Source organism: Cinclus cinclus, chromosome 7 (assembly GCF_963662255.1).
Source record: "Cinclus cinclus chromosome 7, bCinCin1.1, whole genome shotgun sequence".
Lineage (NCBI taxonomy): Eukaryota > Metazoa > Chordata > Aves > Passeriformes > Cinclidae > Cinclus > Cinclus cinclus.
Genome location: NC_085052.1, coordinates 5,405,580 through 5,420,367, shown reverse-complemented (window position 1 = coordinate 5,420,367; position 14,788 = coordinate 5,405,580). Strand labels below are relative to the sequence as shown.

The 14,788-nt window shown below is 42.3% G+C and overlaps 1 protein-coding gene across 1 annotated transcript in view; it reads left to right on the top strand.

Annotated features, from left to right (window-relative positions):
* GRK5 (G protein-coupled receptor kinase 5) overlaps positions 1 to 14,788 on the top strand; it is a 146,822-nt gene that overhangs the window by 115,559 nt on the left and 16,475 nt on the right. Inside the window, exons 5-9 of the mRNA XM_062496049.1 lie at positions 5,443 to 5,543; positions 8,403 to 8,495; positions 10,627 to 10,690; positions 11,212 to 11,352; positions 12,451 to 12,641. Of these exons, the coding sequence (XP_062352033.1) occupies positions 5,443 to 5,543; positions 8,403 to 8,495; positions 10,627 to 10,690; positions 11,212 to 11,352; positions 12,451 to 12,641 (590 nt within the window). The remainder of the gene's footprint in view (positions 1 to 5,442; positions 5,544 to 8,402; positions 8,496 to 10,626; positions 10,691 to 11,211; positions 11,353 to 12,450; positions 12,642 to 14,788) is intronic.

The following is a 14,788-nucleotide window of genomic DNA, read 5'->3' as shown; positions in this document are numbered from 1 at the left end:
TACAAAGGACTGGGAAAGGGCTCAAGAGCCTCTTGCATTGAACAGAGATCAAATACACTTAGATGATCAACAGATGTCTGAGTGCCCTTGGAGGTCTTTCAGACCTCTGAGAACAGATTCCATAATATTCATAGGGCTGTTCTTCTGCTTTCCTGTGTGAAAAATTAGAATAAAAAGCCTTCATATCCAATTAAGTGGATTTCTTCACATCATTCCCCCAGAGCAGAGCAGAATATGCAGAATAATTGATCCCTGCCCTCTTTATTAAAAACATTTCTATATTAAAAGACCTTTATCAAGTTTCACCCATACTTTTCCAGACTAAACAGATCTAGTTCCTCGATGCTTTCCTCTGGGCTTTTTTTCCTAAGTATCTTTCCCAATGCTCCAGACACTTGGTGCTCTTGTCAGCTCTCTATAGGTTTCTCAAATGGTGGTGACCCCAACTGGATGTCTTTAGCTGGAGCCTCAACACATCTCTCTCAGTCCATTTTGTCCCATTTGGGCACTTCTCCCATGGAAACGGCAGCATTAAATACAATGAACCAGCTCAGCCCATGCAGGTTTGTGTTGTAGCTCTGGGAATAACTGGGCGCACTTCTTCTCACCACACCCCTGTTCCAGAATTGTGAACCCCAGCTGCTGGGATGCCAGGAAAATGCTTCTGTTCCTTGAAAGTGCCAATCTCTGCTTGCTGGCTGCCTGCTTTCACTCCCACAGGCTTGGAGGGAGCACCAGTAGCACACCTTGACACACATCTTGACTGAGCATAGTAAAGTTTGGAAGTTATCTCATAAGGAAAGGTAGAACAAATAACACATCTTCATGAAAAAGTAAAAGAGAAGGTCTTCTGAATGCCTCCCTTGGTACTACCAGCACTGCAGCTTGTTTGATAAAGAATTTGATTTGCTGATAGATCAGCAAAAGGTCGGATGTCCCCCCACAGCCACAGGGGAAACACTGAGAGATGTTGTGAGTCCCATGGCAAACACACAGAGATGGCTTTAGGAGAAGGTTTTTTTGATGGCTGTCCTGTTCAGTGAACTCAGCAAAGACTGGGTCTTGGAGGTCTCAGTGAAACAGCCTGTAGCAAAACTTACAAAGCTGTCAGAAAAGGAGAGGCCAGGTTTTCAAGTGTAGCAATGCAACATGACATTGAAAATGACAGATAATGGGGAGTCACACAGCCTGGGAGCTTTCATCAGATCTGAATCAGATTCTGCTACTCTTCAGTACTTCAGTGGGGTGCCAGGCCATGGGCAGCACCAGACACTGCTGCTGGACAGGACTCTGCTGGCATCCAGACTTTTTGTGGACAGGAATACAGCTAACCCTGAGCAAGTGTGTGACATATCAGCTGTTCTCATGCCATTCACAGAAAGGGAAGAGCATCTGGGAAGAACTCTTATGTCTTACAAAGACAGAAAAAAAATGAATTTAGTAGTGGAGACTTTTCTCAGGGTGGGCTAATGGCACTCAGAAGTAATTGAATATCCATTTCTTGTTTCTCAAATAACCACTAACACAATTCCTAGTTGCATTCTTTTCTTAAAAATTAAAAGGGAGAGTATCATAAAACTGAGGTATTGCTATGCCAGCAAAATATTTGTACAGAGGTTTTCAGTCTCTGGCCATAAAACAGAAGGTACAGGAGGTAGGAGATTTTGTTTAAAACCTGGTAAAAGTAGTGTGGACTTTTGGACTATTATTAAAATGTCTGATCAATAAGGATGATGTGATGAGAGAAATTTTTGTTGTAGGGCCAACTTAAGCACATCTTGTGCTGCCATGAATCTGGTTTCAGTTCCATCAGCTTTACCCTAGTGTTAATCAGTGGATTTGACTGGCATAATTACTGTTTACATTATTGTAAGTGAGATCGAGAATCTCTTTCTTTGCCTCCAGGAAACAGAATAGCCATTAGGGGAAATACGGAACTATACTTGTTATAACTCCCCAGTGTTTTGTTTTGAATGCAAGAAAGTGTAACTGGTTTCTGCAGGTGTTTCTGAAGAGTTAGCAGAATATTCTTTGTCACAAGCTCAGATGTAGTGGTCTTAATCACGGTGTATGGCTCTCCTAGCTGCCACAGGACATTTAATATGTTGGAAAAGGTGTCTCTGTTCCCTTGTAAAAGCCAAATTTGTTTTTACAGCCATTGCCCATAATGCAGCAGGAGAATGGTGTTAATAACCATTTCATTGTGGCTGCAGAAATCTTCTGCACCCCTCCAGGGAACTTTTTCATCTGTAAATGGCCAAAGTGTTACCTTTGGAAGCTTTCCCTCTTGGGATCCAAATGTTTCCTTGCACACATAACCTGCGCTACCTAATTGTTCTCCAGGGCAGCAGAAGTAGGTTGGTGGGTTGGGTTTTGGTTTGTAATTGTTTCTGGCTTTGTTTGAGCTTCTGAAGGCTGTGGATATGCACAGTGTTCACACAGAGAAAGTGGCAGCCATGGCTGTTTAGTGGGAACAGTGGGAACTGTGAAGTCTCAGGGAGATTCGCAGGAAGGATCATACAAAAGCTCCCTGGAACTGTAGGCAGAGTTGGAAAGGGTTGGGCATGTTCCTCCCAGGCATGCGGTGCCCTGAACTCTGAAGGGCTGTAGAATGACACAAAATGTTTTTCTGAGTCTACAGAAGCTTAGGAAATGATCAGCCTTTGGAAAAAACAAACAAACAAAAAACAAAATAACAACTCTGTTCCTTGTTATAGAAAATGGAGTGGTCTAGGGAGGTGTTTGCACTGCACTCACTCTTAAGGCTTGCAGTCCATGCACAGGATTTCAGGGTGTTCATGTCTTTGCCTACCTTGATATTGCTACCTTGCTCCCAGTTTGTCCAGAGGAAGCAAAGACTCAGAGGTCAGAAATGAGTGGTTTTGAAAAACCAAGTGGTGACTGTATCTCCAACAAACTTGGAGAGAGGAATCACAGTCTGCGTCATTTTTAAATACTTCCCACACTGTCTTACTTACTATTTCTTTTGCTCATTCTTTCCCCCCTTTCACTACAAGGATTTAATTTCCTCTTCATGAATAAGAGTTAGCTGGTGCTTATAATTTATTTTTAAATATACTTTGATCTCAGACAAAGTTTGATGGAATTAATACTCTAGTAATGTGTCATGGGCATGATCTTCAACACTAACCTCAAGGCAGTTTACCTTTCACTGGGAAATGAATTCCCAATGGGAAATGAAGTTGCTTGGCATGAGTAAGAATCAGGTCACTTGGTCTAAATGACTAATTATGCAGTTTAGTACTTAGCTTTTGGATTCCAGTTTTGACCTCTAAATGCAGAACAAGTTCCAGATGTAGTCAGTAGTAACTTCAGTAAGAGGCTCCAATATGGATTTTACTGAAGTGCTGCTCCATTCACATCAAAAGACACTCCTTGTCCACAGCAGTCCCAAAACTGTGGAGTTCAGGGGTGTTTCTGTTCCCTGTAAATCAGAGCGATGATCATCTAGAACCAGGGCTTGGACCCCTGGATTCACACAGCCACCTACCAACTTTGGGCTACCAGTGAGCATTTGTGTGCAAATGTGTATACAGTGGGTACATAAATTATAAATTAGAGGTATTCATTCATCTGGTTTCTACCTAAAATCAACTGAAATAGTGCTAATCATTAAGCTTTTGTTCATATCTGAACATTGCTTTAAAAGTCTCTGCTTTAATCTGCTTCCTTGTGTTTTCCCCCAGTAGTTTCAGTGCTGTAGGACTGGAAAACAGGACTTCTGAGGTTTTTTCATAGTTCTTTCATTGCTTCCTTCTTGCCTCTATGTACTCTCTTGAGCCAAAACTGGGATAGATTTCGTTGTGGGCATGTATAGTTACCTCAGTGGTCAATCAAACTGAGAAAATCTGCTTTGTCTTAGTCTCTGTCTTCTAGATGATAACATGAGGAGATGATCTACCTCTCAAGAAACCGTGGGACTTCTTAATTATTAGTGATCTACTCTGTCTGTAATTAAAAGTCGGTGTTCCCTCGATATCTTTTGCTGAGGAAATGGAGGAATATACAGAGGAGATGAGGAAATGTTTCAGTGAGGTCAGAGGCATCCCCAGCATGTTCTGCAGATTGTCTGTCAAGGCTGAGCAGTGAGAGTGTGTTGCACAGCATGCACAGACAGTTCTGTAAACCATGTTCCTATTTAAAAACATTCAAGTGGAACAAACTTACTTTTTCATGTCACAACCAGGATCATATTCACGTTTCAGCAGTGGGAAGGAAAAGATAAAAGACTTAATTCAGCTTTCAACGTGCTGGAGATTTTCTGTGGCGCCACCTCTGCCCCTTGCTCTGTCCTCATTCCCAGTATTTTTGAACTCTGCCTGCAATGCATTTCAGTGCTTGCCAAGATATCTCTAACTAGGGGTGAGTTGATGAGAACATCTGGCCAGGAATGAGGGATGATGCTCTGTGACCCACCCACTCAGCACATCTGGTTGTGGGCATAGACAGGGAACTTTACTGAGCATTAAGGCTTCTGCAAGGAAAGAGGATTTTATCATCTATTGCTGTGTTTATTGAAAATACCCAAATCCAGCTGGTTGTATAAAGGGATGTTCATGTACGTGGAAGAAATGCCTATAAATAGGTGCACACACACACAGATAAATACTTTGTCATATAATTACAGTATACAGTCAATGTGTAAGAATATGGACTGCCTAAAAAACTGTCTTTTTAGATAGTTAGTCGCAAAAAGTCCTAAACTGGTTAACCATCAAGGCATATTGCAAGAGACCTCTCTGGTAAGGGCTTTTTGCAGGGTTGAATATACATTCTCTCCAAAAGGAGGAGAGGATGAAAAGAGTTTATGTGGTTCATTGGCAAAGTTCCTTTTGAAATTATTACTTTAAAGCTGCTGAATTATTTTTGTCTTTCTAGGGATGAAGTAATGTGTCCAGATACTTTAGTGAACTTCTTTTTATATATAGGTAGATGTAGCTCTATATCAGTAAGTACCAATGCTCTGCTCCTATTTTGTTTTGCTGGTTAAAAAAAAAAAAGGAAAGAAAAAGATGGATTTTTCAGACAGCACAATGAATCACCCATGAAGTGAAAAGACTGGGCAAATTCTCTTTTGTTTAATAGAATGGCCTGTACACAGTTCAGGCCAGCACATTTTTCATGGGATGCAAGGGAGCAGTTCAAAGAATTGGCAGGGAGTGAGTCCTGCATATTCATGAGGCTGGGCAAGGAGGTGAAGGTACAGGAGAAGGCAGAAAAGCAATGTGAGGATAGAGTGGAATGTGGAGCGAGTTGCCACGGTATCCTATTTTACTGCTCTTTGACGTAAAGCTCCTTTGCTTTTACACAACCGCTGGAATTGAATGGAAGCAGCTCAGGGGCATAAATAATGAATGTGCCTCTCACACGTTGATCTGCACCTCGTCAGAGAGTTAATGTGCCCCTCTCTTCTCTCCCCAGTCTCCAGCCTGTGTTCCCGAAGTCAGTCAAGAACTTATCCAGCAGACAGAGGAGAAACTCAAAAACAGCCCCTGCAAAGAGCTGTTCTCTCCCTGTACAAAGTAAGTATAACACGATACCCAAACATCACAGCTCAGCTTGTCAGGAATGTGCCAGGTAGAGAGAGACATTTCAGTCTGAACCCGAGACAGGTATCTTTGCTCACAATCCTAGAGGCAGAGCTGACCAGTGGTGAAGTCATTTCACCTGAACGAAGTATAATAAATATTTCCATGCCGTTATATACGCTGCACACAGGCACTTACTGTTTCAGGTATTTGACAGAGTGTCCTAGCCAAGTAAACCAGCCGTGGATTTCATGCTGTGTGAAAAGAGCTACAATGATAATGTATCCAAAGAAAACATCTCTGTTTCAAAGTGAATAAAAATTAAGTGGCTATACAGTCCATTTAGACAGAGGAATGTGCAAACTTGCTCTGCATGGCTTTTCCAGAAAATCTTCACCAGGAGAACGGGGCTTTTTTAATGCTTTCTGTCTGCCTGTGCCGTTCAAACAAACGTGCATTATTTCACCCTTTGTCTGGGAAAAGGCTTATCAGTTTCTGCAGTGATTTGTGCCATTATGTGCTAAAGCTCCAGGTATGCAATCTGCATTTGCAAGCCCTGCCCCCGAGCGGGTCCACGCCAGTAGATCATAAACCAATAAAAATATGAAAAGGAGGGATCATGGCACGCGGGCCCATGTGGTTCCTGGCTGAGCGTGGTTTGTTTTCCCTGGGTGATGTAATGGGGATTTGTAAAATTTGCTCCGCTGTCATTCATTGTTTTGACTCATTTCATTGACCTTTTCTGGTTCCAGTTATTCTTTGCGTTGGTAGGAGCTGTGGGTTATTTCTGGCCCTCTCTTATGGCACAGGCAGTTTCCTTGCATTGGCCTGGTGTCCTGCAGAGATGCTCTGTGACTTGCACCAGTTGTGGGTGCCAGTCCCAGTGACAAAGGCAGAGCTGTGCTCCACACAAACCCCCTCCTGCCTTTTTCCAGCTCTCAAATTGGTTTGAAAGCTGACAGTTCCCTCTAAAATGCACTTTGTTGTTGCCAAAGAGGGGAACTAAAAAGCAAACAACTGCTGAAAGGCAGCTATTGTTCTTTTAAAATACGTGCAGCTTTTAATTAACTGAATGGGAAGGGCGAGCATTGGACACCCCTTAATGCAGGCTCCTTCCTTCATCCCAGCTGAAACTCAGGAATGAGCCAGGTTTGGGACCTTGTTAATAAATACGCTGATCATTTCACACGGACTAAAATGAGGTCAAAAGGAAGTTTTAAGAACTTGCTGTTGGTATTTACTGGTGTTGAATGATGTTAATTTTGGAAGGGTTCACAGTCAGACCAGAAAAGGGAGGCATACATACAAATATGAAGGCTGCTGTCCTGGAAGAGGAGGGATGGGATGAGTTTCATTCACATCTTCATAAAAAGCAGTCTGCAAGAAAAATAGATATTATATATCGCATAACTTAACTCCTGCTTTTACCTTTAATATTTTGACTATCCGCTTCTGCTGTCCTCCAACTTCACCAAGAATTCTGATTTGAATTTGGGTATTTGTTAAAGCAAATTAAATCTTACTTCTTATTTTATTTTGTGATCTTTAATCCATTAAGGGAAACTGTTATGATCTATGTCCAATCAAAGCTAATGGAGACAGCAACAATTTGACTTGTGCATACTGAACAATTACCTGCCTTCTCCAAACCGATGGTGCAAGAATTGCAAAAAAAAATTAATAATGTAACAGCTGAGAAGTTCCAAAAATACTAGCTCATTAACAGGGAGGAACTAAACTGAGGAGAGACACATTACTCATGGTCACTTGTTTGCTCAGAGAACTGCCCCAGGGTAAGACATAGACTATCCATCTCCAGACTAGAGCAGTCATTCAGAGAGGATTTCCTCCTTCCAGCAAGATCTGGAAACGTGTCTGTACACCCTCAGACACGGACACAAACGTGTCTGTATACACCCAGACAGAAATGCTCTTTTCTTTGGACACTTTTCACCCAAACCCACCTTCTGTCCTGCCAATGCTGCCAGCAGAGGTGGATGCAGGAGCCCCAGTAAACAAAGCAACAACCAGCACCAGGAGCTGTTAAACAACATGACCACCCTCATTTTAAAGAGCTCCCAGCTCAGCCCACGTGTTCTTAGTTCCAAACCTCTGGCCTTTCTTATGGGATGTCTGATGCTCTCTGGCTGTTTGCTGCCAGCCACAAGTGACAGACTTTCTTCTCACATTTGCAGACTGACCTTTTAATTCCTTTATTCCTTCCATTATGCAAAAGACTCCACTGCGTGAGCCCCAAAATTCTTTTCTTGGTTCAGATGCAAATCCACATCCCTCTTCAGACTTTTCTTTCCTCTGTTTTACTCTATAAAGCACACAGCTGTTAGGAAACCCCCTTTGACTTCAGTCACATGTACTAATGCTTCTATATAGCAGGAATTGAAACTGATCTTTTTGCTCAAAATGATGCCTCTGATGGTCTCCCTGATAGAAACAGGCTTCAGGCAGAAATTTTCTATCCAGATGTAAACATCCCTCAAAGTTTAGGAGCTCAGTTCCTGAGGATGTTGTTTTAGTTTACTAACAGAAGCAAAACATTCACTGTCTGGTGGCCAACAACCTCTGTACAAGTCCATTAAAGCCAGTTGGCTTTGCCCTGATAATTTTCAGCAAGCAGCACCAGTATTCAACTTGTATGAGGCCTCCTGTTATAAAATATATCAAGCACATAACTTTATCTCTATATTGAAACAGTGAGGAAAATAAAGTACAAAATAAAGTAGAAATAATATAATCCTACAAAAGAAGCCTGGATTTTTCTCCTCTTGTTTAGTTTCTTTTTTGCTTGAAGTTCAGGATTATAAAATGCTTATATATCCTTTTCATCTGAGATAGATCTGTCCTTGACCACCTCAGTGGGGAACCATTCCAAGAGTACCTAAACAGCATGTACTTCGACAGGTTTCTCCAGTGGAAGTGGTTGGAAAGGTAAGTGTCACAAGATTTTACTTCTTTTTTTAGTAAGAGTAATTTTGAAAGTTTATTTTTACTTTCCATGCAAAGTCTGTAGAATATGCTCAAAATCTGACAGTTGAGATAATGTTTGCTGCTACAGCTCATGTTCTGCCATGTAATGGCCTTGTAATGTCTTATTAAATATATTGGGTATGATTAACATACATTCAGCAACTTCAGCTGTCTTTGTGTTTAGCTACCCTCTGAATGTGGTGACTTCTTGTCTGGACCAGTTGTCACTGTTATTAAATCACTCTAAACAGAGAAAAGATGTGGCGCATGGCTCCTCTCACTGTATTTATTGGCTGGACATTCCTGAGCACATTTAATAACCAGGCAGCCTTAGTGGGTATTAATTTGTAAGGAAAGGGGCTTGTGCCTTTCCCTTGTCAGGGAGTGCTGTAGCAGACAGTCTCTGCTGGGTGACAGTGACCTTGAGCTGAGAGAAGCCCCATTTTCCACAAATGGAATTAATTACGGCGGATGAGTTAGGGCCAGATCCATGAGTGGTGTGTGTCAGCAGGACGCCTGCAGATCAAAGGAGCTGTGCCAGTTCCTCTCCCTGGAAAGCCACAAAGCTGCTGCTTGAGAGGGGTGGGCAGAGGAAAGAGCCATTTCATGCCAAGACATGTTCCACATGCCATCTTCACTGAACCCAGCATTTACTCTTCCATTTCAATTAAAAAACATCGGGTGATTCATCTCTAGCCAGGCTATTTCTTATCTATTTTCACATTAGGGATAAGGAATTTTCTGCAATGCTTTGAGGATTTCTTTTTCCATTCCTCCAGTAAGAGTGACAGGCTATGGATGCCTGTCTTGAGAAGCTGGGAGAATTGTTTTAAAGATTAGCAAACAGATGTTAGTAGCATGGAGTGACCAACAGCTCCTTCTGACAGCCTGCTGGCTCCAAAGGAGCAGTCACAGAGTCCATTTATTCCAGAGACATTGCTGAACATGTAGTTATCACTACTAATTGTTGCTTTTAACCCCAAAAGCATTTGCAGCAGCCTCATAGAATACTGAAAATAACATATTTTCCTCTTCTAGCTTTTACTGTCTGCATACTATTCTTCCTCTACTTTGGAAAACAGTAATGGGCATTAATAAAAGGATTTTACTTCAGCATTTATTCTTCATTGTCATCAACCTCATCATCCTTGTGGTGGAAACAGCCACATTGCTGTGCTCCCTCTGCAGGCTGGCTACCAGCCAGAGGGGAGCAAGGATAGCAGGAATTCACTGCTGACATCCTTCTAAAACTTTGGTGGTGGAAACAAAATGGGATCTCGCTGAGCCTAGAATTCTTCTTCTGTCCTGTTACAAAACTTCTGCAGTGGCAAAGTAAAAGCTGGATGTAGAGTTGGAGCCATTCTGGTGGAGCAGATTTTGTGGGAAGCCTAGGAGATTGTAGTGGGATCATGTCAAGTGATAGGGAGTACTCTGCCCTCAGGGTCAGACTTATTTAACCTTAATTTAGCTTTTGCTCCCTTCTTGCTTGTGATGCTCCCCCAGGAAGAGGTAGCCCAGAGGGAATGGGCTGACTTGTCCTCCTGCTCTCTCACATAAATCCACCTTTCCTCCTCCCAGGATTGTTTCTGTATGTGATTCATGTAAGTCTCATGTCTTGTTTAACACAACAGAAGTATTTTCTGGTGGTTTGAATTTTAGATCTCTTTTTCTCATCTTGCTGGCCAGGCAAAGCAATGTGTTAGCCCATCCTGTATGTCATGGGAATTAATCTTCCTGGAAGATCTCAGGCTTCCTCTTTGCTTAGCAAAGGCCAAAGCTGTATAATGGAGATTCAGATCCCTCATTGGTCTTAAGAGTCTAGCAGAAATTATACTGATGACTCACTAATGTGTTGTATTTTATTACAGCTTAATATGTTGGAATTGAAAAGTTCAAGCCATACATAGTATTGAAGTAATGTAATTACATAATTATATATTATATAATATGATTACCTTGAAATAATGGGATTATATAATATTTATCTATTTTGCTTTTCAAAAGTATGCTCTGAAATAAATAAATCACAAAGAGTGCATTAAACATAGTGTGGTTGGGGGGGTTATTTATTTCTTTCTTTCCTTTTCTTCAGGCAACCAGTAACAAAAAACACGTTCCGGCAGTACAGGGTACTGGGGAAAGGCGGCTTTGGGGAGGTGAGTAATTCAGAAACTTTCTATTCAGTGTGGTTTTTTTACTTTTTAAACACTGCAGGTACAGAAGCCTGATGTGACAGAGGCTGATTTTCATTAATTGCTGACACTTCTGCTTAACCCCTCAGGACGCTGTAATCTCAAAAAGACACTTTTGAGAGTTACTTTGCGTTCAGCTGTTGCATTGGCAATGGAATTGGGGTCACACCTTTATTTGTATTTCCCGGGTGTCTGGAGGTGGCAGCAGAGGCAGGGGAGGTGCGGACTGAGACATCGCAAGCTGCACAGACAAAGGGAGGTAGGAGAGGAAGCAGGCGGAGGAAAGTGAAATAATGAAACCAATATTCCACAGCAGGTTTGGAAACAGTAGTCAGTCCCCCTGCTGCCCCGCCTAAGCCTGGCTCGCTAAGCCGCCGTCTCTCGCCTTAAAAGGACTAAACCCGAGGAGATGGTGAGGAGGAAAGCTCAGCCCAGACACTGCGTTTGCTTCGAATTACCCGGCAATTGTTGTGCTCAATTCGCAGGTCTGCGCCTGCCAAGTGCGAGCCACGGGGAAGATGTACGCCTGCAAGAGATTAGAGAAGAAGAGGATAAAGAAGAGGAAAGGCGAATCCATGGCGCTCAATGAGAAGCAGATTTTAGAAAAAGTCAATAGTCAGTTTGTAGTGAGTATTGAACTCACTGCTCACCTGCAGAGCAGTGTTCTGGTTGAATCCATTGCCTTCTCCATCTCCTGGAAGGGTGCCCGAAGCTGAATCCCTTTGCTTTGCACCTTAGCCCTGCTGCAGGTACCTGTGCCGAGTCACTCTGCTCTGTGAGAAGTGCAGCAGTCAAGGGACCCGTGCCTGTAAAGCGTGATGTGTTTTACAGCCTTGGCTTGCATCACGGCTGCAGCAGGATGAGCTGCTTTATCCGGTGTGATTACCTGAATTCCCAGGGTCTGGGGGAGAGGTGCTTAGAAGAGACTGAAGGAGATTCAACCCAAACAGATCAGATGAGATTGGCTTGCAGAAGCATCTAAGCAATGAGGTGGAGCTGGTCAGCCTGATGCAGGGCTCTCCTGAGTCACACCAGCTTTTGTGACTCCTTTAAAACTTGCCTTAGATTTAAAAAAAAAAGTGTTACCTCAGCATCTGCCATGTTCTTTTTACTTATTCTACTTATTTCAGGAAACACCATGTATAAAACACCATGTATACAACACATTGCAAGGTGTTTGCTTAGATGTTTACTTGCTTCTGCCAGAGGATGGCACACATTTAAAAGTGATGAATATGGAATATGTTTGAGCTGGTCTGATTTTTCCTTGGGCACCCACCAGAGCTTCCCAGGGATGATGCTGACCTTCACATCTCTGTGATGGTCCATTTGGTCACCCTAGAACTGGGGTATCTGGGCCTTCAAGGGAACTCACTGAGATGCAAAATGGTGCAGCAGGAGGTGTAGATTCCTTTGATTACTAAGATGTCTCACACATGGGAAAAAATGCCTGGAATTAGTGTGTTTATCCAGCCTCTGAAGCCATCTGAGCCTTGAGGGTTTCTGGTGATAAATAGGCCGGATTCCACAAATTAATCTGCAGAATCCTAACATCCGATTTTTCTGTACTTTTAAAATAAATGTTTGCCATTGTAAGAAAGCTCATACCAAATTCAGTCAATGTCTTTTTTTCATTTTCTGGAGAAAATCTTTAATGAAAAGCTAGCACTTCTTTCTTACCAGCCATCTGAACTATCACAACTGTGCTGCAAATATTTTTCTAGGTCAATTTAGCCTATGCCTATGAAACAAAGGATGCACTGTGTTTAGTTCTGACCATAATGAACGGAGGTGACCTGAAGTTTCATATCTACAACATGGGAAACCCAGGCTTCGAGGAGGAAAGAGCTTTGTTTTATGCAGCAGAGATTCTTTGTGGTTTGGAAGACCTACACAGAGAAAATACTGTGTACAGGTAAGCACTCTCTAGAGTCTTAGGATGTCTTTTCTGGGTAGGAAAGAATTGTCTGCTTCCTCCCTTCTTATTGCGGTGCTGTACAGCTGAGATGCCTGAGTGCTTTGGCTGAAATTTCACAGAGCCTTGTATAAATGCAACATGACACATAATCATGGAAGGAAGCAGTTGCTTCCCTAAATACATCCTGTCTAAATTATCCAGAACTAGCACAAAACTCCCCAAACCCTACCTCAGCATGCACTGGGCAACGTAAGAAAATGATGGAAGTTCCTTTAAAGGGATTTCAGTAAGAAATCAAGTTCCTAGTTGGGATGAAATGGAGAGCATTCCATCCAAGCCTCTATTTTAATTAGCTAGGTTACATTGCACGAGGGGCTGCAGCACGTCAGATGCGGCAAGACTTCTGTTGCAGATGGTGTGCAATCCCAAGAGGGTGTCTGAGACAGACAGCATGGATTTCCACTGGTGTGAGTGTGATAAGCTAGATAAAATCATGGTGATCCTGGCGTGCCAGCCATGGAAGGGAGCCCATTCCCAGCCACACAACAGAGGCATCCTGCTGGCAGCATCCCACCATCCATGGGTGCAGCCAGCGGGCACGGCGCTGCCCGGCGCCGCCACTGCCACTTCCAGGAGGGCAGATCCCAAAGTTCTCAGCTTCCAGTTTGGCTTGCAGCTCTACACAAGCACTTTTCCAGGGCAGGCTGGATAAGCAAGCAGATTGCAGACAGCGTTCTTGTGACTCCGTGAGGATTTATTTTTTTTAATCAGCAGCCACTGTAGTTGTAAACAACAGTTCATGTTTGTCTTCATCATCCCCGCTTGTGAAATCATCGTTGCTGGCATTCACAGCAGAAGAGGGCCTGTAAATTGATGAAAGAACTTCCAAGGACAATGATTAATAGACAATAAGATGCTATTTTTAAAAGCCAAGCCACGCTTTAAATCGTTTGATATTCCTGTGTGTAATGCATAGGATGCATGTGCTTGTATGCGTAGAAATTGCAATATTGTTGTTCCTTGGAGATCTCTAACAAAGTGACACTCAGTTGCCTTGCATCTTGCTAGCTGGTACACAGAGGGAAGACAGATAACATGCTGATTTAGTTGGTGCTCACCCAAGAAGGAGGTTTTTTATTGTTGTTGTTTTTTTTTCTTTCCGCAAGGAACAAAATGGTACTAAGTGTTTAATGTCAATTGAAAAATCAAATTGTAAGTGAAGTGTCTGGCTTTCTTTCCCCTTAGAAAACCTCCTACCACATTTTCAAACATTTTAGGAGGTAGTATAGTGTTTCACAATCATATTTCGCTGAAAAAAAATTGTCTGGTGCATTCATAACGTGGCTGGTAAAAAGCCATACTAATACTATTTTCTAATAGAACAAATCAGATCTGGCCACCTAAAATCGTGTGTGGCTCTGTCAGAAATGGCACCTACTTCCTTAAGCAGGAGTTTTCGTGCTCCTCTTAAAAGAGCTGCTACTTTACACCTCAGATGGCACATTCATTTTGGTGGTGAATGATACTACATCCTGATAGGTGACATTTTCTAGCAGTATTTCAGGAGCGTCTGCAGAGACCCCTCATTTGTAATAGCGCAGTGTGTTGTGGGACCTGTGAGAAGTGCTATATAGGTCAATAAAATACAGCAGCTAAATGCTACCGCCTTCTCAAGGCGAATAATTCAGCACAAAACACTTATTCTTCAGACTTAATTTCATTTTCTATAAACAAAATGCTCCTGAGTAAATCACAGCATTGGAAAATGCATCCCCATCTCCTGGGCCGCTGCTGACGCACGCTGCAGACGTGACCTGGGAGAACAACCAGGCTCAGAGTCAGATTTATCTCATTCAGAATTCCCTTGTCAAACATGGCACTTGTGTAGCATTTCTCAACTGAGTTGTGTTAGTAAAGGTCAACGAGCTGGTTGTTCATGGAAAGCAAATGTAAAAAGCGGCTGGTTGTCCTCAAATTATTTATGTCTATATGATCTTTTATATTACATTATTTATATTAAGTATTTATATGTTTGTTTTATATTTTATATGTTTGTGTGTATATAACTTTTTTGTTTTGTATAAATACTTTTAATGTATGTAATTTTTTAAAAATGTGCACTATAGTCATGCCTGGAATCTCCA